This window comes from Panthera leo, chromosome A1 (genome assembly GCF_018350215.1).
Source record: "Panthera leo isolate Ple1 chromosome A1, P.leo_Ple1_pat1.1, whole genome shotgun sequence".
Lineage (NCBI taxonomy): Eukaryota > Metazoa > Chordata > Mammalia > Carnivora > Felidae > Panthera > Panthera leo.
In genome coordinates this window covers 225,284,117-225,311,873 of record NC_056679.1, presented here as the reverse complement: position 1 = coordinate 225,311,873, position 27,757 = coordinate 225,284,117, and the positions used below count along the sequence as shown (strand labels likewise).

At 44.6% G+C, this 27,757-nt stretch overlaps 1 protein-coding gene across 1 annotated transcript in view; it reads right to left on the bottom strand.

Annotated features, from left to right (window-relative positions):
- MYO10 (myosin X) overlaps positions 1–27,757 on the bottom strand; it is a 226,705-nt gene that overhangs the window by 65,429 nt on the left and 133,519 nt on the right. Inside the window, exons 10-19 of the mRNA XM_042952894.1 lie at positions 23,817–23,946; positions 22,051–22,169; positions 20,804–20,950; positions 20,525–20,625; positions 20,346–20,412; positions 19,533–19,625; positions 19,044–19,112; positions 18,760–18,842; positions 15,863–15,971; positions 12,855–12,935 (exon numbers count right to left, since the gene is read on the bottom strand). Coding sequence (XP_042808828.1) covers positions 12,855–12,935; positions 15,863–15,971; positions 18,760–18,842; positions 19,044–19,112; positions 19,533–19,625; positions 20,346–20,412; positions 20,525–20,625; positions 20,804–20,950; positions 22,051–22,169; positions 23,817–23,946 — 999 coding nt within the window. The remainder of the gene's footprint in view (positions 1–12,854; positions 12,936–15,862; positions 15,972–18,759; positions 18,843–19,043; positions 19,113–19,532; positions 19,626–20,345; positions 20,413–20,524; positions 20,626–20,803; positions 20,951–22,050; positions 22,170–23,816; positions 23,947–27,757) is intronic.

Below are 27,757 nucleotides of genomic sequence, written 5' to 3'. Positions count from 1 at the left end.
CAAAATCTGCCGAGGCAGCAGGGCTCCAGACATTGACCGGTCTAAGAGATGGTCGCTTACAAGGAGCTTTGCGGTGTTTTGTATCTTTTTCACCTTTGACGCCTGGCCCTGAGTGCCAGCAGGTGTGTTCGAATCCTGGAAATCCAAATCCAAGTCCAAATGACGCCATTATCAGGTCCAAACTGCCCTTGCACCTCGGCGAAGGACCTCCTTTCCCTAATTTGCGTGGGACCGGGGAGTAACAGCCCCCAGGACCTGCAAGTGAGGTCTGATATAAATCGAATTGTCAGAGTTTCAATGGAATTGATTGATGCAGTGACATCAGGGAATCAAATATATAGGGCCCATGTGTCAGAGTCAATACTAAAACAAATGAACCCCCCAAAATAGAGAGAGAAAAGATAGAGAAGCAAATGAAAAGAAGCCAGGCTGATTTTCTTTCTGCAATTTCTCAAGCCACAATTAACATATTAAAGACGCCTTACATTTGGCCCTCATAATCTTGTGGCATTTGACTCCACAAAATTTGCTTTAGTGTTCTACTTATGTACTGTAATATCCCTAATGAAACTGTCCCAGTGGAAACAATATCCAGGAACCCAAGAGTTCATACCCGAACCCTTGTGCTTTCCCTGCGGGCTCAAAGGCAGAAATCTCATCCAACCTTATGATGCGTATTCCTACTTCATTTTCTCGTGTCTCTGAAGGGACTTTTAAAAAAGCTTTACCTGACAGTTTCTGAACCATTCGTTTGGTAGCGAAATTTTCACCGTTGTAAACGTGGAGGGGATTGAGGCGGGAACGCTGCAATATTTTTCACAAGGACACTGGTCTTGCATTTCATAAAGGCAAGCGGAGTATATCCCAGCGTAACTCCAAAGCTAAACAGTATTCCTTTTTCAGTGCAACATTGACAAATGGGGCATCTGGCACACTTTAATGAGCCGTTTTAGCCTTTCAGAGCGGCTGAAACTAGGCCACCCATTCATCTGAGAAAGTGGGTAGCACAGAGCAATTACGTAATCCTGCCAGGCGCACTGATATTAAGGGCACCCCACCCCACCCCCACTTCACGCGTCCTAGTAGATTACGTCCTAGGAAACAATACATGTTAGCAAATGACTCCATCAATACCTCTGGAAAAATGCTAAGCGATATGAAATTTTCTATTTTCACCACACAGCCAACAGCAAAACACGAGGTTCAAAGCCCTGACAACTGGTGCAATGCAAGTTCAATTGTACACAGATGCCATTTTTTTAACCGAGAGCAAAGGAAAAACAGGATAAAAACCAAGAAATAATCTGCATGGGCACCATAACCCAGTGGCTGCCAACCAGGGCGATTTTGCCTCCTGGGGGGAGATCTGGAGATGTCTGGGGACAACAGGGCTGTCGCTGGCATCTACTGGGTAGAATAAAGCAGGGTTGCGGCCATATATTCTACACTGCCCAGGACAGGGCCCCACGGCAAAGGATCGCCCCGTCCGACGTGTCAACGGCACCGCGGTGGAGATCTCCTACTATAACCTGAGAAATCAGAAACACCCGATTAAACAAGGAGGGGGAAGGTCAAGAAGGGGAAATTTAACTATGAACGCATTCTAACCTGAAGTGTGCTGCAGGCGATAGGGCGGCCCAGAACTAGCCAACTTTAGGAAACCAGAAAAGAAGTCAGTTACAAAATGAGGCTACGGGGCCAAAGCCTGAGGAGGAGGGCCCCGGGCTGGGAAAACACGGTGCTGAGGGACTCACCTAGCTGCGGGCCGGAGGAGAGAAGGGAGCATTTCTGCAGGAGCGGGCAGGTGAGGAGGAGGGCAGAGTGTGAGGCCAGGCCTACAGCTCGGGAACCAGTCAAGAGAAAGGGGGAGGGGAGAGGCCCAGTCAGACAGGTGCCAGGAAGGCGGGGTGGCTGGCGAGGTCACAGGCCTGGGGGCCTGGGGGGCGCGAGGGGAGGGGATTGGGAGGGCGGGGCAGCAAGAACCCAACCTGGAAGCTTCCAGCACCAGGGAGGCCGGGGCAGTTTAGAGAGCAGAGAGTTAGAAATAAGTAAAGGGGCACGGCCTCTCTTTGCAAACAGCGGTGAGCGCTGCCCAGGGGAGCATTTCCCATACACTCCCACCTCCCCGCCCCCTTCGGTATGTATTTCTATATTAAATGTTTCAGACTATTTAGAGACATTGGATATAAAGAGAGTGTGACCAAGGAGAAGGAACCCTGAGCAAAGGAACGTTTGACAGCTCAAGAGGGAAAAACGGATGGAAGGCTGTCCCGGAAGAGGCAAGGAAACGCTATCCAGAACACAGGACGAGACCGGTCTTGGGGAAGGCTGCCACAGTGGGAACTCCCCGGGTGCGTTAATGGTAGTCCCTGCCCCTACCACCTCTGGACGTGTTGTGAAAAAGCAACACGAAACCAAGAAACTCATTCAGTCTACACACCTGCAAACTTATCTCCCTATTTTATTTCTTTGATCACACTATTGAAGTCGCAGGCCATTTTCCATTGGCTTATCACCTTTTGCGAATTTCGCATTCATGTGTTTCACTCACTTTTCTATCAGAACACTGGATTTCCTTACCGATTTCTAAGGGCTCTTTTTTAAGGCTATAAATCCCCCGTGAAACACGTTGCAAAATATTTTTCCTGTTCGTTGTTGGCTGGCCTTAAATGAAGAACAATTTGGCCCCGTGTATGTATACGTCAAAGTCACGACAGTGCAGGCCATGATTTAGCAAATACACTGACAAATTTTACCTTTAAAAAACAATCTTGAGCGTGCACCGGTATTCATACACATGAATAATGCAGAAACACTGTTGACGACGAGGAAATAATCCAGTAATAGAATCTCTTTGAAAGCACAGCCCCTGACAGAATTCTGTAGTCATGGGGGAAGAAAAGGCACGGGAATGTTTTAAGATACAGCAAGCTAGTAAAAAGTCAATTACAAAATGAAGAGTAGACTATAATTTACATAAAGGTTAAACCATTTGAATTTGTATTTTGCACGTTTTCCAAATAGTTTAGAATCAAAGTAGTGCCTTCATACTGAGGAGGGTTGAAGGCAAACCCCTGTGGTGGTGTTTGTATTATTGTTACTATTTATTGTAGTATTTCTGTGTATCAGGGAAAGAGCCAGCCTCAAGGAAGGACAAGAACACCCCAGGGTCAAAGGGCAACACAGCAAAATGCTGAAGAAAGTATGGAGGTGCAGAGGGCCTCCTCTAAGGCTGTGAGAAGATGCAGGGAGGCTGACTCTGAGCCCGAGCACCAGGCCGCAATTCATCCCCCAGTTCTACCCTCTGGTCTGGGCTCAAACCTGGGCCCTTTGCTCCGGAGTCATCGAGGGGAACCGACTCTTCCTAAAGTTGCTGGGCGGCAGTGGGGAGTTTTAGAACAAAGTCTCTAACAGCAATCTCTCTCTCTCTCTCACACACACACACGAAGGGGGCTGGTGAAAATGCCAATGCAAGGCCATTTAAGTTAGACGACCAGAAAACCCCACAAACAAACAAACAAACCCACCGCCCCACAGTCTGCATAAAAGGGACAGGAGGGTCTGGGATTTGCTCAAATGCTGGAGTGGGGCTGCTATTCTGATTGGTCGCTATTTCCAGAAGTTCAGGAAGAAGAGCCAAAGTAAAGATCCACAGTGGGAGGGCTGAGGGCTATAACCATCTGATACGGTGGGCAGGAGGGGGGCGGGGGGCGGGGGGCGGGGAAAAAATGTTTACCCCATCGTGGCAGCTGTCACTTCCCAGGTAGGAAGCTCGCAGTGCAGATGGGCTGGTGTCTGTAATCAGTCTTCCCAAAAAGTCTTCTTTAACAAGCTGGGGTACTCATCAGGGACAGCGAGTGAGCGAAACAGTGCTCAGCAGAGTGACGTGTATGGTGTCACTCTAGCCCTGGGGCCAAGCAATGGGATTCTGAAGCTGGGGATCTACATACTTAACCAGCACGGAAATATGGGTAAGGAAAGTCAGTACGAGCGAGGCAGAGATAAGTGGTAATTTCCCACTGGTGACTAACACTCTTCCGATGGCATTTCATTTTATGTCAGATTAATTACTTGTAAGACTGTTAAACCAGATGGTAAAACACATTCTAACATTAGGTTTTCACCTAGCGCTGGAAATTTATTTCCATGAGAGTAGATTGAGCTAAGCAGCAGTCAGCCACATTATTATTCCTTTCTTTTAAATGTAGCTCCGTTTAATATGAAAGACCACCTTCACATTTAAAACTTGCTCCCTTAAAGGGCACTTTTAGCAAATGAATGGAAATCCACAGAACACATTCAAGTGTCCGTGGAGGCAGAGATTAGCATTTCAGACGCTCTTTATTATGTTCTTTCTTTGGGGACACCTACTTGGGGACTAAGAGAATCTCGGCCAAAAGTGCCTGATCTGGTTTCTCTGGGCAGATTGCAAACTTCTGGCATGGGTCTGCTTGTGTGAAATCAGAATATGATAGTCAATGGATGACCAAAGGACTCCCATAACTTCTCCATTTCCACATTTGGGTACAAACCGATTTATAACGCAATTTAAAAACCAAAAATTCCGCTCGGGCAGATTTCCTTAAAAGGGTCACACCAAGGACAAGGAGAAGCCGCAAGCCCGTAAAGTGTAAACTTTTAAACGGACACGCCTCGAGATAACAAATTCAAACAAAAGAAACCACCGCGAGCAATCTCCCCTCCCAACCTCACATTAAAAAATGGTTTTTCCTGTAAAAGGTGAATTGCCTCTCAAAAGCATATCCCATTATCAACGCCTTACGCGATCATGTCCCTCATTCTTGCAAAGCGTTAGCAGTTCAAACTTGGAAATGCCATCAAAATCAGTACTTACCCACCTGTTGAGAAATTAAACAGGTCTGGTGCTCAGGGAGACGGAAAAGCCGTCTCTCCCCGGTTTAAAGAATTTCTCCACAGAATTTCCCGCTACCACCATCGTTCCAAGGCACGTGAAACTTCGAAGCAGCTCAAATAAGAGAAGGGCTCCTACCTTGGGTTCCTTGTGCCCGTTCAGCTTTTGTCCCCTGTAAATGGCTGGATCTTTAGCAGTCCGGACTACAGGCATCTGAGGCAACGGACACAAAAACGGGCTTTCTTCGGCTCGCTCGTGTTCCCAGGCTTTTATGTGGTGTCTTGGGCTCTGCCTGCTTAATTCATTCCCGATTCTACTGAAAGGAAGTCCAGGCTGGCGGGGATTTGCAATTGCTGACGATACTTTTAACTGCAGGAGCTAACTAACCCGCCCCCCCCCGCCCCCCATTGCACCAAGAAATGTGTAAAGACATGTGAAGGCCCCCGAGATCTTAAAAGATGGCCCAGGACTAAAAAAGGAAAAATAAAAATCAAAAGCCACGGGACAAAATCACGCAATTTAGTTGTGACCTTGCAAGGTCCGCCCAGAGAACAACTCTCTTCACTTGAGCGGGGCTTCATTTATGGCTATTTATCCTCGCCTTTGCAGAGCGGGACTGAATAGTTGCCATGACAACATGGTAAACAGGATTCGAGTGACCACGGAGGGTTTAATGGGATTGTTTTGTTTGGGGGAGAAGAATGGCGGCTTGAATGCTTCCTTCGCCAAAATTTCCTGAAAAAGTAAAGCTGTCTTTTTAGAAGTCGTCCGTATGTGATGTTCTCAAAAGTTAAAGACGCTGGCAGTGGGCACTCCAGTTACGGGAGAGCAGACGACATGAGTGGCAGTCAGAAAGACAGGAAGAATTATGGAAGGCCACTCAGTGCTAAGTGGGCATTTTCCAGTAAGTACGTGGAAGAAACGGAACCACCCCTACAGGCTGCAAGCCTAACTGAATGGAGAGAGGAGTCAAAGGGGCTGACAATCCAGGTAGTTCTAAAATGTCCTTAGCTCCCTGGGGCTCCAGATGCTTTTGCGCTCCCTACTTTCTCCTGTAGTTTTTTTTTTGTTTGTTTGTTTCTTCTGCAGAAAACCGTGTCACTCACATTTTATCCTGTGCAAGAGAAACCACATTCTCAGGGCCTCAAGTTTTGTCCCACTGGAAACAATCCCGTTCTTATAAAATATTACTTGAGAAAGATGTTCATTGTACTGTGAGTAGATTGGGAACACTTGGCATTTTGACACTGGATGACAGTGCGCGTATGTCAAAGCTCAGAGAGCCTTACAACACAGCTAACCTTACATGTGAGCTTTGGGCTTTAGAATACTGGTTCGTGAATTATCACAAACGTGCCGCACTCGTGTACCATGTTAATAAGAGGGGAAATTGTGTGTGTGTGTGTGTGTGTGTGTGTGTGTGTGTGTGTTGAGGGGCATGGAGAATGACATGGAAACCCCATGCTATATGCTCAAGTTTTCTGTAAATTAAAGTCACCTTTAGGGGCACCTGGCTGGCTCAGTTAGTAGAACATCTCACTCTTGATCTCAAGTCATGAGTTCAAGCCCCATATTGGGTATAGAGATTACTTAAAAAGAAAAAATAAAGTCAATTTTAAAACACCCGAAATAAGGGGCACCTGGGTGGCTGAGTCGGTTAAGCGTCTGACTTCAGCCCAGGTCATGGTCTCACGGTTCGTGAGTTCGAGCCCCACATCGGGCTCTGTGCTGACGGCTCACAGCCTGGAGCCTGCTTCGGATTCTGTGTCTCCCTCTCCCTCTGCCCCTCCCCACTCGTGCTTTCTCTCTCTCTCTCCAAAATGAGAACATTTTAAAAAGTTTTAAAAACAACTGAAAGAAATGTTCATCCCATAACAACATCAAGGACTTAAAAGGAAAAGGTCTGGCAACAGCCTTAGGAAGCTTTCCCCGTGGTCCAGCATAAATTGGGGTTTGCATTCACGAGGATGGAGTGAGCTGTAAAACGCTGAGCACGGTCTCTAGCCCCAACCTATAGCGCGGGTGTGCAATCTTTCTCACGGTCCAATGCAGCTGTTTCGTGTCCCCCTTGGCTCATTTAATACCTACGGCTGCTTCCCTACATGGGCACTGTCCCCAGACACGCCTCAGGGAGGAGGACGCAAACCCAAGGCCAGGGGACCGCTCAGTGACAAAAGTGTGGGACAGAAGAGAGGGAGACAGAAGATTCCAAGCAGGGTCTGCACGACAGCAGCGAGCCCAACGCGGGACTCAAACTCACGAACCGTGAGATCATGACCTGAGCCAAAGTCAGATGCCCAATTAACCGAACCACCCAGGCGCCCCTAATTTTTTTTCTTAAGTGGCAAGTTAGGTCTAGATCTTTGGCAAAGTTAAGCCCTCGTGTACCGCGAGTGGGTGTACAATGTACTTGGATTAGCAATTCGATTCTATGCTCACTTACTGAGCACATCCTGTGGCCGCAACACTGAGCTGTGCAGCAGGACGCAAAGACGGGCAAGGCAGGTCCTATGAAGCTGTACTTGGTTAAGATCCTCTGTATGCATGGAACACTTTATTCAGAAAAATAAGATTAGGGTAGAGAGATCAAAGACGAAAAAAAAAGTTGCTTCCATGGGGCGCCTGGGTGGCGCAGTCGGTTGGGCATCCGACTTCAGCCAGGTCACGATCTCGCGGTCTGTGAGTTCGAGCCCCGAGTCAGGCTCTGGGCTGATGGCTCAGAGCCTGGAGCCTGTTTCCGATTCTGTGTCTCCCTCTCTCTCTGCCCCTCCCCCGTTCATGCTCTGTCTCTCTCTGTCCCAAAAATAAATAAATGTTGAAAAAAAAAATTAAAAAAAAAAAAAAGTTGCTTCCATAAACTTCAGTAAGGCTGATGAGACAGAAGATGAACAAAATGAGATACAGGAGATACAGGAAGAACAGGACAAAAATTCAAGGTAGGAAATATGCCACATTATCATCAGCATTTTTAAAGAAATGTTTGGTCTTTGTTTAAAAAAAAGGCGGGGGGAGGGCTGGCTCAGTAGTTAGAACGGGTAACTCTTGATCTCAGGGCCAGGAATTTAAGCCCACATTGGGTGTAGAGTTTACTTAAAAACCCAAAAACCGGGAAAAAAAAAAGAACCAAAAACAAAAAAACCCACAAGAAAGCAAATGGCAGGCAGCATCTGGATGACACAAATATAACTCCCCAGGACTACAGGTGCTGAATTCATTAATTCATTCATCGAATCATTATGCCTCTGGAAGCAGAGGGTTAGGTTCTCGTAACGCCTGCACACTGTTCTCACTTCCTGTGCGGTCCCAGCCTGTCTCCGGTGTCGTCCAACTGGGGAATCTAGGCTGGTATCAATGGTGCCACCATGAAAGAGAGGGACACAGGTCATCGGGATTCATTGAAGTGCAAAGCACGGCATCCTCTCCAGTCTTGGAAAGACGATTGTGTGAGAAGGCTGATAGGTCCATGTGTCCCAGGGTACACACACAGTGCTTCCAGACAAGCCACCACGGTCAGGCTAACCCTGTGTCTCCCGCTCTGTACTCCCACCGGATATTCCAATGTCCAGCAAATACGACTGCAGTCCTCCCTCACAGACCCCATGGTCTCCCTTCCCTGGGGCCTGGTCTCCAGCCTTCCCTTGGCATGGACGTCCCTCTCCTCACTCTTCCCCTCTTCCCTTAGGAAAACCTCCCTCCAAGCAGCCAGCTTGGCTAGAAACCTTCCTCCACCAGCCACCGGCCTTGGGGAGATTCAGGTGACCCAAGTCCTGCCTTTTTGGAGGAGACTCTGACAGAATCTTTAAGGACGCCGCTACGTTGGGTTAAAAGCTTGAAGAGGATGCTGCAAGGAACCGAAGCCTTCCGCACCTTGGAAGGCGAGGGCTCCTCAGCTCACAACTGCAGAAGGAACGGTGAGGACGGCCGGCCAGCCACGTTCCTGACAAGTGACGGCCTATGGCGTCTGCAGGAAGTGGCCTCGCTTTCCTCCCATGGGAGCCTGGGAACCGCAGACAGCCAGTGCTCACACCCCCGAAGGTTTTCCTGATATTTATCAGTCCGTTCCCTTCTTTAATTCTGTCCTGCACCTCCTCAGGGTTTTTCTGAGGAATGTTAATGACAGACTTTTCGGACTAGAACTTATTTGCTAAAATACCAGGCGGGGAGAGAGGGGAGAGATCACAGGCCTGGGGACACCCTTGGGGAGAAATTCTGATGAAGCAAGGCGGGTTTCCTTTGTTACGGAAATCTGCTGTTGGTTTGGACCTTTTGAGCCAGAAACTACCACTGCCTCACAAGCCACAATAGACAAAAGCTAGCAGGCTACACTGCCAACTAAAAAGTGTCTCATGGAGAACTCTGCCCCTTGGAAACGCCACAATTCTAAGTCAAGGAGAAGATTACATCCTTCAGTGCTATGTGTAAGCCAGAGAACTGACCGCTCACTACCCCCTATGGGGAGGGGGGCTTACTTTGTAATTTTATTTTAAATCTTACTGCCAGTATAGTTAACACACAGCGTTCTGTCGGTTTCAATTCAACACTCCCATACCACACCCAGTGCTCGTGACCATGAGCGCGCTCCTTAATCCCCATCACCTATTTCACCCATCCCCCACCCACCTCCCCTCTGGTAACCAACGGTTGGTTCTCTACAGGCAAGAGCTTCTTGGCTCGCCTGTCTTCTTCTCTTTGCTCCTTGGTTTCTTAAATTCCACACAGGAGTGAAATCACACGGGATTTGTCTTCCTCAGGCGTATTTTGCTTAGCCTCAGACTCCAGCTCCGTCCATGTCGTTAGCCAATGGCAGGATTTCATTCTTTGTTTACGGCTGGGTAATACTCCACCGTCTAAGAGGGAGGCTTTCTCGACTTCGCCTTGTGACTTAGCCCCAGGATTCCTCAACGCGAGTGAAATGTCTTTTATACAACGCCTAAGATCAGCCTCATGTTGCGCATGACAAAAAGTCCACAATTATTACAGCTGAACTGACATAATGTCCTAGCATTTCAGTCCAATTCTCCCCATGTGCACTTGGCCTTCAAAGCAAAACACAAAAGTGCCAAGTAACAAAAACCCTGTAATATTTCCAGCAAAGGATTTCCAAATGCTTTAGGCCCAAGGACCCACTCTGAGCTTCATGCATTTGCCAAGGAGGGGAGGCAGCCTGCCCTGCAAGCTTGGGGCCCACTGGGCGTGTGCTCACGTTCACAAGGCCACCATGGTAATCTTGGATATGCTCCCAAAAGCACAAGGCAACTCCTTCACTTTTTCTAAGGCCACGTTTCTTTAGGTCACAGACTTGAAGGCCACTGCTTTTATCCCTCTGGTCATAGAGTTGTCAAAAATGAACCCTCTAGAATCTGCCCAAACCTATGACCCATGTTCCTGAATGAGGCACAAAATACTTCCATATACATAAGTTCGAATACATCCTCTCAAGGTTCCCTAAGGAGCAAATGACCAGAAAAGGGTATGAAGTAAGAGACATGGTCTCATCCCTTCATGCCAGAAATAGACACTCCTCTTCTATGGGGCAAAGGCGGGCAAGATTTTCCCCGTGAGATTTCTAGAGGCACTGATCTTAGGACAAAAGAAAGCTCACAATAAACTCCAAATGAGGGTTGTTTACATACATTTCATATAACATCATCAACAGTAGCACTCAGATATTTTCAGTGGAACCAAATGAATGCTAAGCAAGCCATAATTAACGATTTCCAGATTCTAATTAGCATCTTCGCACTTAAAATCACACCTACATCTTGGGCCTCAGACCAGAAGGTTCACGTGTCTGTGCCTTCACTTTCTGGGTGCATCTGAAATGGTACCGAGATGTTTTTCCAAAGTCTCCTACGGTCCAACTCTTGGTGAGTATTAATTAGTTTCTGCCACAGAACAGGTGATGGGAAGACCGTGAGAAGTACTTATGAAACATGAGGTTGGGTTGGCTCATTTCTTTAAATGCAAAAACCAAAGCAATTAGGGACAGTCACATCCCAGCAAGAAAAAAATAAACATCAGTAAAAGGTAATCTCTTCAATATTCTGCCTGCTGAAGACTGTTCAAGCAGGCCTAATTTCAAAAGCTATTACAATTTCAAGGAAAAACTCCATGTCACCCAAGAAAGAAAACAAATACATGAGGGACTATGTTTTTCAAATTCAAATTTCTCTCCTTATAACAGTGCTGACATATGGCAGGTCCCCATTTTACTGAATCTGAGACACTGACGCCTGCAAACTTGCATGATTATGTTACACATACCCCTGAGAAAGGAACAGCGCTCCCAATTAAACTACTGCTCGTCAGAAGTTGTAAAAGGCACCCCCAGTACCCAAGTCCTTAAATTGGGAACAAACAGCCTCTTTGAACAATGAAATACAGTATTACTATCCCTGTTGTGTAAAGAGGAAAAGTAAGAGAGGTTACACAGCTCCTGGGAGTATAGACCCAAATCACGAAGTCCATATATATCGTAAAAACTGCCTATTGAGGTTATAAAGTGAAATATAGGGGCACCTGGGTGACTCAGGCAGTTAAGCGTCCGACTTCTGCTCAGGTCACGATCTCGCGGTCTGTGAGTTTGAGCCCCGCGTCAGGCTCTGTGCTGACAGCTCAGAGCCTGGAACCTGCTTCCAATTCTGTGTCTCCCCCTCTCTCTGCCCCTCCCATGCTCATGCTCTGTCTCTCAATAATAAATAAACGTTAAAAAAAAAATTAAAGAGAAATAGAAAACAGCTGGCGTGGTATCTTGCTAGGTTTTAACTAGTAATTTCCTACATTATGGCCAAAAACTACATATTGTTTATGCTGCCGTTTTCTGTGATAATCTAAAACATTTTAATATAAATTCGAGACATGGAAAGGTGAGCTGTTTTTTTAAACCACCAGAACAGAGGCACAGATCTTCCATGTAAGACCAGTCTCCCCGTCGGCTGCTGTATGCCACACAAATACCAAATTCTCACCATCATGGGCTCATAGTGAGATAGCAAACTTAACAGGTTACTCGTTCTTACAGAGGCAGCATCCATTTTTACCTTCCTGGAAGACAGAGAGTTCAGTATCGTGGTTCTTACGAACATCTTTAAACTATAAATGAGGAACCACTAATAGTAAGTCAAGGGCAACTGGGAAACAAGGTAAAAAATAAGATCTAGTATCAGCAAAGTTACTAGAATATAACCTAAGTCTCAAGAGAAACAGTTTCAGGTCAGATTCCTTCTCTTACGCCTTATGGGAACAGCATTTAGTTTTTTAACAAGAGGGGCTGCTGGCATTACTGTCTTGTGGAGGGTTTTCCTCTCTTCGGGGAGATTACGAAGAGCTGATGTTTCCCAAAGCAAGACAATTTCTATTTTTCAACATTTTACGGCTAGTTTCCCATTTAGTCTTGGATTCAGCAATGACATACATTGAATACTAAATGTTCTTTGTTCAGACAGCTTCCTGTAACCCTCATATTGTTTCTGATCAGGCTATGGCATTAAAACACTAAATTCACAGAGTCTACCCATGAAAACATACGATGACGCTCTATCAGGAATTATCAAATTAGGCGTGACTACCTGGTCAGAGTCCTTAAAAAAGTCAGCACCGCTGCTTAGAATACAGACCCTTCATCATGCTTAACAAGAAAGCAAAATGAAAAACTAAACCAACCACAAAATATACACCAACCATCTCTTCCATAAGAGACAGCTGCCCAAGAATTTCAAACCAAATCCTTAAAAAAAAAAAAAAAAATTGTGAAGGTTTCACAAGGTTTCCTTTTAAACTAGATTTCTCTAAAGCTTAATGGCATCATTCAGAAGCAGAGAAGTAGGCCCAGGAGACAAAGGGAATTTTTCTATTTAATGTTAGGTTATAATAATGTCATATATGCTCCCAACCCTCTATGATGAAAGGGCTTTACAGACAGTGCCCGGGAGGTGGTGTCCTTAAAGACACAGCCTCAGTCTAGCGCTGCTGTAAATCTTACCTTCTGCGTGTTTGGCTTGATACAGCGAACAAAGAAAGGATTAGAGCAGCTTAGCGTTGCCATTAAGGAATGCAGGGAGTCCTATTTGAAAGAAAAAAGTATATGTTGATTTAGTCTCTTATTATGTCATTCTTTAGATTTCTCAGCATCTTAGGCACTCCTCAGAAACAGGAAGAAACAATAGAAATCACAGGAATAATTTTTTTATGATTAATGAAATATTAAGTTTTAACACTGCATTCTCATATAAGATAAAGCCAAGGTGCTACAATCTATAGTCACTGAAATTACTTTACAATATACAAAACTCATTTGTCACTTCATTGGAATAGTATCATTGGGGAGGAAAAAAAAAACTAATATTCTGTTAACCACCAGAAAGCAACTCTGGGCTATTTCGATGTTTGGTACAGAAAATCTGGGCTGAATGCACTGTCCCACTGGAGGTTTTTTCCTCCTAATTCATTATTTCCATTAAGGTGACAGTCTGTACCAATAATTCACACTTTCTCACTCTTACCCTGAAATCACCAGGCAGATCAAGCTTCCATAATACTGCTTTATTATTAGTTTTAAATTTTTTGTTGCTATTGTGATGAATTTTTAACATCTCCCAATGCAGACAGAGCATGTAATGAACACTCAGCACCAGCTTCTGCTCATGGCTAATCTCATTTCATCCAATCCCCATCTGAGTATACCCTACGCCCAGCCCTTGTAGAAAACGGCGTTTTTAGTTCATCCCTCAAGATTTCAGTATGTGTTATTAAAGGCTAAACATTTCCAAACCTGTATGTAACCACCATATCATCATCCGAAAAAGCTTGAACAAGAATTCCTTAATTCCAATCTTAAAAGAAGCAGGTGTCTCAGATTTCATACAAAAATCCTCAAGTGTCTCAAATTTCATAATTTTTAACTGGTCTGTTCCTTGAAATCAGAATGCAAATGAGGTTCCTGTACTGTACTTAGGGTCTTTCAGTCTTTTAATCCACTGGGTTTCCCTCCATTTCTTTTTTCTTCTTACAATTTTGTGGAAAAAACTGGGTCGTCTACAGCACTACATTGGTTAGTTACTTCTCGGGTTCGAAAGCTTTAGGATTTCTCACAGGTGACCAAATGGCCTGGCATGTGTGGCCCTTCATATATATATAATATATATATATATATATATATATATATATATATATTATATATATATATATATATATATATATATATATTATATATATATATATATATATATATATATATATATATTATATATATATATATATATATATTCATATATATTCTGGTGCCAATTTAACTCCCTATGAGACATTCTGTCTGCTGGCCTCACCAAATCAGTCTTCTGGGAACACGACTCAACGTTCCTGCCTCAGGACTCCTCCTGCTCAGTCTCTCTACCTGGAAGGCCTGACCACTCTCTGCCATTTCCTTGATTCCTAGTGCAATTTAATCCCCAAATATCCACAAAGCCTTCCAAGGCAACTCCAGACAACACTGCTGTAGAAAAAGGTAATATAACAACTCCACTGGGGGATTAGAAACCTAGGTTTTAGAGTCAGACAGGTACAGTTCAAATCCCAGCTTTAGTCCTCAGAGGGCCTGAATGGTCTCCATTTCTCCAAACCTCAGTTTCCTCATCTATAAAATGGGGACAATAGTATGTACTTACAAGATGGGAGAAATGAACAAGATCATATACGTGAAGTGATTAGTGACTGGCACATAATACATACACAATAAATGGTAACAATTTTTTTTTTTAATTTATTTGAGACAGATACCGTGTGAGTGGGGGAGGGGCAGAGGAAGGGGCGGGGGAGGGAATCCCAAGCAGGCCCCGTTGTCAGCACAGAGCCCAACATGGGGCTCAAACTCACAAACCGTGAAATCATGACCTGAGCCGAAACCAAGAGTTAGACGTTTAACTGACTGAGCCTCCCAGGTGCCCCCAAATGGCAACTATTTTTATTATATCCTACCTAGGTCAAGCCTGCCCATCGTATCTCATGATCCAGCTTTGTTAGCAAGGTTGGTGAGTATCTGGCTCATTGCCAACTACGTTGTACAACAGGCCTCACACAGAACCCCACCGGATGCATCCAACTCTGGATAACTAAGTGAAAGACTCTTTGAAGGCAGATTTAATAAATGTCTATTGACTCATACGCCTCTATTTCTCTTCCTATTAGGATTTGTTACTTGGGGGGAAAACAGAACAATTAAGGTCAGAAAATGGTCAGGGGCGCCTGGGTGGCTCAGTCGGTTCAGCGTCCAACTTTGGCTCAGGTCACTACCTCGTGGTTCGTGGGTTCGAGTCCCGCGCGTCAGAGTCTGTGCTGACAGCTCAGAGCCTGGAGCCTGTTTCGGATTCTGTGTCTCCCTCTCTCTCTGCCCCTCCCCCACTTGTGCTCCAGTTTCTCTCTCTCTCAAAAATAAACATTAAAAATTTTTTTTTTTCCAAAATGGTCTTCACATGCTCTACCTCTAAACTCTCTAAAATGGCTACATATTTAAAATGCAAGTAGGAATGGTCCCTATTTCCCTGAATTCTGGGATTTCCCTGAATATCTGGACAAGGTAACTGACATGGATCTTATTTAAATGCGTGCTTGCTCAGTCATTATTCCCAGTTATGATACTGTAAACATACCCGGGAAAGATACAAAAACCAAACATGGGAAGAAATACACTCTATATTCATACGAGCCTCTAAATACAAATCAAGGTGACCCCAAATGGCCAAACAGTCCTTCAACTTAGAATAGGTAGCTATTTAACAAGACAAAAAAAAAAAAAAAAAACCCAAAAACAAAAAAACAAAACCCTACATGTTTTCATCTCAGAAAAAGTAGATTTTATTTCGAAAGCCCTATCTGGTGACATAAAAGAAAAAATAAAATAAACGCTTTCCTGGACCTCACATATGCCAAGTCCTGTTTCCAATTCCTAAAATCACAGCACCCATAAATTCGTGAAAGCCAGCAGGACAGACTAACCTTGAACTGTGAGCTCACTGTGGGCCGTCGATGTTTGCTTCCACATTTCAAGGTATCCTGGTTATTGCGGCTTGAAACGTGTTCAAACAGGTCATAGATGAAGTCGAATCTGTGTGAGCAGAGAGGAGCAGGGCCATGAGGGGCACGCACCCGGTTATCAGGGGCTGGATTACTATAATTACAATGCACTTTCCCAGTGAAAGTAACACATCGAGTCCAGGAAGAGCTAAGACAACTTCCAAAGATTTCAAAACAACCACTGCCCGCGGGCTTTAGGCATTGGGGGAAAAAAAATGGTGGCCGCCTTCTGAGCCCCAGTCTTGCAGGAGACAAACGGATTGGGATGAAAGTGACCCGGGGTGGCATGCCAGCAAGGAGCGCTGTGTTTCCAGAGTGCCACCTATGCTTCTGCAGCCCTGATGTCTTTGCCCGTAGGAGGGAGATGTTTTTGCACATCTCACTGTATTTCGAAGATCCAACCAGTTCACAGAGGGAAAAGTGAGATCTGCAGTGAAACAGTAGGGTTTCCATCCTGCCCCCGCCCCTTCCAAGCTACAGGACCAGGGCAGATGCTTGACTTAGCCTCATTTTTCTCATCTGCAAAAGGAGGGTAAGTTAAGAATTTGTCCCACTGTGCTGGCGGTGGGGTGGGGAATGAAAGGAGAAAATGTATACAAAAGGCTGAGCACGGTGCCCGGCACAGCGTCAACACTCATGTTAGTTTGTTGCTGAAAAGCTCTATAAAATTGCCCCTACTAACAAAAAGTAAAAGCCTTCCAATAATTTTTTTTTTATTTACACTTGAGAGACAGAGATACAGAGTGTGAAGAGGGGAGGGGCAGAGAGAGGGAGACACAGAATCTGAAACGGGCTCCAGGCTCTGAGCTGTCAGCACAGAGCCCGACACGGGGCTCAAACTCACGGACCGCGAGATCGTGATCGGAGCCACAGTCGGATGCTTGACCAACTGAGCCACCCGGGTGCCCCTCCGATAACTTTTTATCTTTCTTGCATGGAAGACGCTACAGCTCTGGGCAGAGGAGTGGGGATGAGTGGCTTCACTGAGACCAGGAAAGGCAGGGACGATGTCTGAGGATCCACACCTCCTGAGGTGGCACCATCAAGGCTGCCTTGTCACCTCTCACTTTGCCCCATCCCTTTTTCGTTTTTGTTCCAGGGTGCTATTACATGCTCTTCGAAGTTCTCTAAGTGTGCTTTGAGCGCTTTGGAGGAAAGCTCTGTTTCCATGAAAATGTCACAGATGTCAAAGGTCAAAGAGCACAGACCAAGCAACAGCCCAAGCCCCTCATTTTTGCAGAGACAAACCTGGACTAAGAAAGAAACTCTTTTACTCCAGTCACAAACCCACTTTACGTTTTGACCGAGGCGACCAGCCAAATGTCACCTTGCTGACCTCCACACCTGTGATCTTTTCACAGCAAAATGCTTTTATTTAACATGAAGGTCATTTTTAAACGTATCAATTAAAATCTAATAACTAAGAAATTGCTTTGACAGCGGATAGAAAAGTATCATTGCTATGGTATTTTGAAAATACCACCATTTTTATTATTGTTTGTGTATATATATATATAAAAATATGTATCTGTAAATATATATATATATATATATATTTTTTTTTTTTTTTTTTTTTTTTTTTTTTAAAGTAAACTCTATCCCCAATGTGGGGCTTAAACTCACAGCCCCAAGATCAAAAGTCACATGCTCTACTGACTGAGCCAGCCAGGCGTCCCTGAACATCTCCATTTTTAAAGAGCTGAAAACTCATCTAAAAATAAGAACAGCTGGGGAGCCTGGGTGGCTCAGTCGGTTGAGCGTCCGACTTCGGCTCAGGTCATGATCTCATGGTCTGTGAGTTCAAGCCCCGTGTCGGGCTGTGCCGACAGCTCAGAGCCTGCTTCAGATTCTGTGTCTCCCTCTCTCTCTGCCCCTCCCCTGCTTGTGCTCCGTCTCTGTCTCTCTCTCTCTCAAAATAAATAAACATTAAATTACAAAAAATTACAAAAAAAATAAAAGCAAACATGGCTGCCAATGTTGTAAACGGAATCTTCACACAGGAGAGTTCAAACAAATCGAAATACCTTCCATTTCTAAACTCCTATCTGACCCTGTGGGTGGGCTTCCTTCACCTCAATTCACAGTCTATGTGACAGTGTAGCCACATGGGGTTGACATTCCTAAAAGTATTACAGATTTTTAAGTAATTGTGCTACTTTCCTAACCTAGATAATAAAAATGTTTCTGTCACAGATTCACTCCGGATCTGAAACAAGTATCGAAAGCTTTCCCTCTGGGTTATTCTCCCCCTTTCTCTCTCACACAGCCTCCTACAAGCAGCTAAGCTAACCAACTACCGATTTAAGGGTGTGAATTTACGATTCGTGCACGAATCAATGCGTGTGGAGGTTTGTAATTTTAGCTGGATGGATGTTTTTTCCTGACATCCCTTCAGCTAGAGACATACGGGTCCTACGGACCAGAGGATGAAAGCAATTGAACACAGAGCTCTCGGCCTGTTGAGAAGAAAGGTCATCCTAGGCAAGGCCTTCTGTTCTTGAGCCAAGCAGAGCAAATCAAAACTAGCTGTGGATTCGTGGGCAAGGCCCTGAACCGCCCCCCAAACTACTTCCCTCATCTGCTTAACAGGACTGACAGTATCTACGTCATAGATACGCTGTTCTTATGGTACCTCATTAAATGGTGGTCAATGCGACTCATATTATTTTCTGTATCGAGGTCACTTTATTAATGAAATATTGCCCATGAAAGAACACAGTAAACCAAGCTGCTTCCATACCGATTTTTTTCTATGTTTGTAAATCTGCACAAGGAATGCTTTGCTTGCTAACGACATATGGGGTTGGAGACCAACATACCGGCTTTCTCGGAGCAAGTTGAGAAGATCATCTCTGAAGGTATCTCTGTTCTTCTCCAAGATGCCCCGGACGTCATACTGCACCTGGGTTAAAAAAAAGAAAAAAAAGAAAAAGAAAAACTGTACAGTTGGTCAAAAGAATGATTTCAGGTCATAGGCACCCCCTTTAAATGCCGGACCCACGAAAGAAGTCATTTCAACATATTTATGTTGGCTTCTGACATCAGCTATTTCTCTAGGTACCAGATGGGCAAATACCCACAAGGATCTCAAGTAAGAAGTTACCTCTCCAGCGTAGTGCTTCACTCCAAAATTGTTCACTGCAACTCTAGGCTTCACGTAAAAGTGGTTATTCTAATAAAAAAAAAAATACAAGTGCCTAATTTCACTTACTGATTTGCACAGACCTCCAGAGAGAATTGACCGCCACAGATAGTGAAAACAATCGCAAAGCCCGCCACGGAGCAGAGGTTGAGGACAGAGCATGTGACGCAATTTTATCGAAACCATGGAGCTCTTACCTGGCCTCACAGCAGTGATGTTAAATTCTAAAGTCATAAACTGAATGTGGGCATATTCTGACAAGGAGCCCCAAATCTATCCCTTTAACCGATTTCAATTTAGTTCCAGCAATTGGAGAAGAGCTTTGGTTTGAGAAGAAAATTACGTGTGGGGAGCAGAGGAGAGCCAACAGCACTGAAATAGCTTGTGTGTAATCTTAACCCACAGATCTCCTACTCAGACATAATTAAGAATTGGCAGGTTTTGACATACAGCGTGTTGATTGTGTAACTTCTCCAATAAGGTGCTGTCTGTGGCTTGAGGAAAATGGCTTTCTTCATTGATAAGAGCCAGGAGACCGAGTTTCTGGAAGACAGAAGAAAGGTAAATTGAATTCAAAGCTGAATGTCTACCTCAAAATATTTCCTCTCTACTCTCTCAAGTAAGTGGTTAAAGGAAAAGTCATAGAAATTTCTTGGATTAAAAAAATTCCGGGGGCGCCTGGGTGGCTCAGGCGGTTAAGAGTCAGACTTCAGTTCAGGCCATGATCTCGAATAGGGCTCAGCCCCGACAGTGGGGAGCCTACTTGGGATTCTCTCTCTCCATCTTTCTGCCTCTCCCCCACTTGTGTGTGTGCGCACACACGTGCTCTTTCGCTCACTCTCTCTCTCTCAAAATAAAGGTAAAAAAAAATTCAGAATGATACTATAAAGACATCCAATGGATTTAATTTCCACACACACACAGAAAAATGGAACCCCCCATAATTTTGTGAACAAAACTTTTACACTGTCCAGTCTACTCCTGGTGCTGGCGAAGCTTTTGATGCTGACTTAAAATCCAAGGGAAGCCAATTCACACACTGTTGATTCTAAAATACGTTGTTCAATGAGACAATAAGTTTGAAGCAGCCAACTATTAAAATTCAACCTTGCACATTTACATGTATGTTTCCAAATGGTCCATTGTGTTCTAAACATTCACATCTTTGATGTGCATGTTCGCGCAAGCTATTCTGTTCCCATAAATATGAATCAGCCCAGCTGGACACCCTTGGGACTGGTAACAATCCTTCAACAATGTTACCTTCTCAATCAGGTCCAGGCATTCTCCATTGTCTATCCAGTCAATATCTTCCCACACCAATCCTTCCCTGTGGAAAGATTTAAAAGGGCTAAGTTATAATAAAATAGAGTTTTAAAACTAATTTATGGCTTTTTATTTTTATTTTTTTTACTTTTTAATGGAATTCTACGAGCTCTTACCTGCTATATTCTAGTTGTTCCAGAGAAAAAATATGCTTGTTGAAATATTCCTGAAGTTTCTCATTTGCATAGTTTATATTGAACTGCTCAAAGTGATTAACCTAAGGGGAGGGAACCATTCAACACGTATCTTTAGTCCCCTTCCTATTACATACAAAGGTGAAGAAAGGGCAAAAAGGAAAAAAATCTGCAGAGAAAAATACCAGTATTCATGTGAAGAGATTTAAGTCAGTAAGTGGATAGAAAAAAATTCATGCATCCCACCCATGAGAAGCATACCTCGAAGTTTTCAAATCCAAAGATGTCAAGGATGCCAATAGATTTAAAGTCATCTTTGCCTTTGATCCTACTGTTAATCTTCTTAATCACCCACTCGAAGCAGCGTGCATAAAGTGCCATGGCCAAGGAGTCTCTGCTGTCTTCTGCCTGCAGGAGAGGGGGACACGGTCACCGCCTCCCACTGACCACGGAAGCCCAGGCAGGTGAGTCCATCCCAGACCCCTCGGGAGAACGCACACACACTGAACAGGAAGAACACCCGTGCACCCGACACCCAGAAAGACGCGGATGTCTCAAGAAAGAGTAAACTGGAGTTCACTCACTCGCTCTACACGCAGGAGTCTCCGAGACTTCTTTCATTCGTATTATTTTTTTAAATCTAACTTATTGTCGAACTGGCTTCCATACAATACCCAGTGCTCATCCCAACAAATGCCCTCCTCGATGCCCATCACTAAGACTTCTTTGAAATATCAGGCTTTCAAACTCAAGTTTTTATGTTAATTGTAGGAAAGAATCTGAACCAGTATGGGTAGCTACAAGTCTTATCATGTTTAAAACATGGGGCACCTGGGTGGCTCAGTCGTTTGAGCGTCCGACTTGATTTCAGCTCAGGTCAAGATCTCGCGGTTCGTGGGCTCGAACTCTGCGTGGGGCTCTGTGCTGACAGCGAGGAGCCTGCTTGGGGTTCTCTCTCCCCCTCTCTCTGCCCCTCCCCAACTCGCTCTCCCTCTCTCTTAAGATAAATAAACTTAAAAAATAAATCGATATTAGACGGGCTGGCACATATAACTGGCTTCAGACAGTAACAGAAGCAGAAATACATAATACTACATAATCATAACAAATTATCACGGTTAGTGTTTATTTGGTGCTTATGTATCTAGCACATTGATTACTATCCTTACAAGAATCCTACGGCTTAGGTATGACAATTACCCTTGCCTTACAGAGGAGCAAACAGACACAACGGATGCATTCTCCAAGGACAGAAAATAATATGTCAGGACTCGGACTCAGGAACCCTCCATCATGCCCGGTCGGTCCTCTGGAACACCCTGCTGTACTACCTCTAAGAAAACGAACAACTCTTGTCTATTCCCTTCGGCGTGGGTATCTTCTTTCTTTCGATCATGAACCAAACCCCTTTGAATGACTTGCTGTAGTGCCTCATTTGAATCAAAGCCACGGATCTGAAAACCCGGGGGTATCTGTTGAGACGAGTTTTGGTGGCGAAGCGCGTGTACCTGTTGAACGGTGAGAGGCGTAAGGATCTCCTCCCCCCTGAGGAACATGGACCTCTGCGTCAGAGCATCCGTGAGCTGTGCTGAGTCCAGCCCCAGTAACTCTGCAGACCTGCCCAAGGCTGGAAATGAAGGCAAACAAGGCAAAAGTGACTGACCCAAGAAGGAACAGGCCACGGGACCCCAAAGGAAGCCCCACGCAGAGACATGGGTTCAGAGCCAACTCCACACTGCGACACGTGAGGCCAGAGAACATTCCTAAATCCCGCGGGTAGAATCTAGAGAACACACATTTCGTCGCTCGGTTAATCACTCCCTTGATGAGTCTTAGGCTAGTGGCCTGACGCCCAGACCAAGTGTGGTCCTGAGACCCCGGGTCCAAGACCCCGCCATAAAGGTTTGCAAGGTCCTAACTCTTTTCAGTGATCCGAAGACGTCTCTTGCTGGTTTTTTTTTCACTCTCATTCCATCACCGCAATACAGAGGAGTTTCCAGTGGCTACATGACATGAGGGAGCTCACCAAAGTGACTGCAGCAAGTAAGAGAACCCAGCTGTCCTCCCCGACCTCAGATATTTTCAAAATGTGCAAAAATGTGGGGCGCCTGGGTGGCTCAGTCGGTTAAATGTCCGACTTCAGCTCAGGTCACGATCTCGCGGTCCGTGAGTTCGAGCCCCGAGTCGGGCTCTGGCTGATGGCTCGGAGCCTGGAGCCTGCTTCCGATTCTGTGTCTCCCTCTCTCTCTGCCCCTCCCCCGTTCATGCTCCGTCTCTCTCTGTCTCAAAAATAAATAAAACCTTAAAAAAAAAAATTTTTTTTTAAAAATGTGCATTTTAAAAATGTAAGCCAATGTCACTCTACTCGCGGATTTTCTTCTGTTTGGGAAGATAGTCTTTTGAATAAAAACACACTATTTATTTCAATATGCAAGGGGCTTCTGATGGTGATGGCAAAATTAATTTTCAAAAACATCTCAGTTTTTATTTCTAATGCGATAACGTGAACAGACATGACCCACATAAAGGAAAAAGCCCTGGGGAGTCCTCTATGGTTTGAAGATGATTGAGAAGCTCTGGGACCAAACGCGTGAGAACTGCTGACCTACAGCTCTGGCCTCATCTAAGGCCACTTCAAACTTTAACTCATCTGCCCCCCCCCCCCCCCCCCCCAAGCCCTTGTGCCCTCACACGTGGCTTCCATCAGGAAAGTCTCAAGAGTAAACCCATCAACTACTTCTGGAAAGTGACTATTGACGTTGCAATGTGCATATTTGCTCGTTTAATCTTGACAACACGGCCGCACTTTATAGACCAGAAGTCAGTGGTGTTGAGGGGACACGTTATAACCCAAGGAACCGGCCTATGGCAGAGCTGGGCCCTGAGCCAAGCGGTCACGCTTGAAAACAGTCTTTACCACTACACTGCGTCACCACTCAAGAACTACGAAAAACTACAGCAACACTATGCCCCTGACCCGTAACATTTATCCTACAACCATCCTGGTTGCTCCCATTTCTTTACCGGGTCCATTTTCCTCTTTTCTTGGTAAGAATGAGAACACAGGCACCATGCCACCCAGGAATCCCTTCTTAGATGCTTGGACCCTTTCTCGGCTGATCATTCGCATCAAATACAAAGTTCTCTCTCCCGGGCTCAGAAAGCCCTTTCTGCAAAAGGGCAGATAGTAAATACTTTAGGTCCAAGTTCCCTAGGAGGAAAAAGCCAAGGAAGGGAGGAAGGGAGGAAGGGAGGAAGGCAGGGGTCATCTTACCCGTTTTGAAGGACACCTGGGCCCCACCAGCCGTGATAAATTCTATGTTCCCAAGATGTAATACACCAGCAAGCAACCTCAAAATTTCCCGAACTTCTTCCTTGCTGAACTGCATGACTTCCATTGCCGTCTGAAAGACAGTAACTGTGTTCAATTTTTTTGCGGGTGTTTTCCCCACACTAAAGAAAATGAAAACCTCCCCGCTCAATAGAAGTGTCAGGTATTGCTCTACAGGCAAGAAAACAGGAAACAGACTCACGGGCCCTCAATTTCAAGGGATAAAGGCCTTGCAGAGCCACAGAGAAAATAACATGATGTTAGGAAAGCACTGCAGGGGCGCCTGGGGTGGCTCAGTGGGTTGAGCGCCCGGCTCTTGATTTCGGCTCAGGACACGATCTCACAGTGCGAGCGACGTGGCCCCGCGTCGGGCTCTGCAACGGCCACGCGGAGCCTGCCTGGGACTCTCCCTCTCTTCTCTCTCTCTCTCTCTGCCCCTCCCCTGCTCACGCTTTCTAACTAAATATTTAAACGTTAAACAAACATCGAAATTAAAAAAACATTAAGAAAAAAGAACTGTAGAATGTGGAGCGCTCACCCCACCAATGGGGAAAAATGAGATACCTTACGTAGAGGCTTCCCAGTTATGTCACAGCAGAATCACCTCAGAGAGTCACAGTAATGACGGTGATAAGGAAATGCTTTTTCTGTAGATACTGAAGCGTAACGGAACATTTATTTTCTTCCACATGAACTGGTGGGGTGAGGGTGAGACTTCATGGGCTGCTCCAGAGTAAACTCTGGAGCCTTCCCTTGACGGTTAAATGCAGCAGGGACCCAAACCGGGGGAATAAAATTCTTTCTTAGGAACTCCGTAGACAGGAGAGTCTCTGCTCCTTTTATAATAGATCCTCATGGAACAGATGAATGGAGAAAAACACACCAGCGACTACAGGAGACGAGGTCTGTCCCCAAATACAAGTATCCTGACAGCGGAAGCCAGGCGTCTTCTGAATCCCACCCAAGATGTGCTCATTTTCTAGTGTGATTTAGAAGCCACGTGCTTGTCAAGAAGAAACCACCCCTCGCCCCCAGCTGAGGACAGGACTGTTGGCCACACTGACGAAAATAACCCACCAGGGGTTACGTCGGACCCACAACGTAATAACCACGACGACGACAATCACTTTGGGAGACCAGGAAGGAAACCACGCGCCATTTTGAAGCAACAGAAATTAGACAAGGAAACAACCAGAGATTGAAAAATGTGAGAAGTTTAACTTCTTTTTAAGGAGACGACAATAAAGGGAAAACAAAGGGCAACAACAATAGGCAGGAAAATTTAAAAATTATAAGGGAAGGAGCCATCGCTTAAGCTGTAATAAAAGACACATGAGCAAAACGACGCAACAGGCATTTCTTATTGGAGCAAATGCAGGATAATAACTTCTATTAAATTAGCCAAAAACTTGTGGATGTTAAACCTAAAACTGGTGAAACTGGGACATTTATGCACTGATCACCAGTACACAAGTTAATATAATCTTTTGGGAAAACGAGACTCTATGGTAGCACTGTGTTGGCCACAAATGTGCATAACTGTCGAGTGTTCAGAGAGGTTAAGTAACTCTCACAGGGCTACCCAGCCAAGATTCAAAATCGGGCCCCACGAACACAGAGTCCACGAACTTATTATCCAGCCAGATGCTATTACTTTCTAAAGACATAAAAAAGAAAACGCAATCTCCTGCATTATCTTCCATAACTTCAATGCTGGAAATTTACTACAAAGAAAATCTCAACAGAAAGGAAGTTCTGTAAAATATCCCCCACGGTGTAATCTTAACACGTTAAGAGAAGCTATTTACTCAGGGGTGAGAAGACTCATTTCATGGGTGTAAACAGAAATTGGCACAAAGAATAAAAACGATTAGTCAAGTGCTTATCAATTAAAAAGAAACATACGGAAAATTATTCAAATTCACTTATCCTAAAAGTTAAAGGAATGACAGTTAAGGAATACAAATAATTTCTTATTCTCAAGCCTCTTGAAACGGTGGTAAGAACCAAACTAAACAGCAAAATAATTACTGTGCTAAAAACTCCACTGTGCTAAAGTTAGTATTTTCCATCTCCATGGTTAAAGTTATCCTCCTATATTAATAAGACCTATTCAACACTAACTTATAAAAATTCTTAGATCATAGAACGATATGGAAATGTAAGTCTTCACTGTTTAAATCAACTACTTGGAGTCTCTATAACACTAAGAGGAAGTAAGACTTTAAAAATACTAAGTTTGCAGTAGCACAAAATGTCAAGCTATCAAATGAAAAATACCGAGAGACGCCCCATGAAAAAATTCTTGAAGTTCCTAAAATACATACAGAAGTTATACATGGAGACATGAAAGCAAATGAATCAAATGTGCTTACGGTATTAATAAATTTGATTACTTGCAATCTAACCCTAAGTGAGTCAGGAGCGTGGTGATAAGGAATAATTCTATTAATCATACTATGGGGTAATTTAATGGGTGCAACCAATTACCAGTAACGTGGGCACGCGTGCTAAACTTACTGGCAAGACCCTTTACTTGCGTCCTATTGTCTTGTTTAAAATCTTTTTAGTCACAATCTCCACCCCTTTGGCAAGAGGAACCACTTTTTTTTTTTTTTAATTTTTTTAATGTTTATTTTTGAGAGAGATGGAGAGAGAGGGAGAGAGAGGGAGAGAGAGAGAGAGAGAGAGAGAGAGAGAGAGGAAGGGGCACAAAGAGACGGAGACACAGAGTCCAAAGCAGGCTGCAGGCTCTGAGCTGTCAGCCTGACGCGGGCCTCGAACCCACAAATTGCGACACCGTGACCTGAGCCGAAGTCAGACGCTCAATCGACTGAGCCACCCACGCGCCCCAAGAGTAGCCGCTTTAAAGCTTATTATAATGATCTTATTTTCTCAGCAGTAGGGCTCAAGACTCAAAAAACCATGCTGGGAAATTCTCAGGATAGTTCAGAAGCACTGAACAGCAATTTAGTTACGAAACTGGCAAAAAATTACACAGGATATTTTCAGTAACGTCCTTATTAGGCACATAGAAAAACAGGTGTTTGGGAAACTGGGGGTTGGGGGTGGGGGGGAATGACAAATATGTGATCTGGTCCCAACCATGAAGAAACAAAGGAAGCCAGGCTCATCACCCTGGAAATGAATAGAAAAGAGGGGCAAATTTCAGATGCCAAAAGGTATATCCACTCCGGGTCTCAGGCAGTTGGCTGTGAGGTGCGGAGATGCCATTCCGGAAGGCCAAGGGGCCACAGATGAATCCTGAACAAATGGTGCCACTGGAATGGTGGAAGTGGAGGCTATTCTGGCCACAGTAAGTTCCAAATAAGCAATCTGATAATAATTTATCATGGGGAGTCTGACTGGCTCAGTCAGTAGAGCACGTGACTCTTGATCTTGGGGTTGTAAGTCCAAGCCCCACGTTGGATGCAGAGATTACTTAAAAATGAAATCTTAAAAAAATCATAATTTATCACGTAACACTCTATGAGGCAATATTATGCTATTTTATAATATAAATTTGCTTATGCTCCCAAGTTCTCTACCACTGAAAGAGACTGAAGTTTTCATGTTCAGCAAAATTGAGGTATAAAGTCCGCCTTAATAAAATTGGACTCATGTGGAATGAATTTATGTATACATATACGTGGGCTCAAAACAACTAAAAACCCATGGATATATCCAGTAAGGCTGGGTCCAGTCCTGGTCCGCAGCCAAGCACTCTAAAAATATTCAACATTTGTGGAATAAGAGAATCTGAAAAGATTATCACCCAAAGACTCCTGTTATTTCTCACACATTTCATCCGCCCCCATTCTGGTGGGTCAAATGCAGGCAATACAGTAAATTAGTTGCTCTCATTGACTTGAAATAGCTTGCAT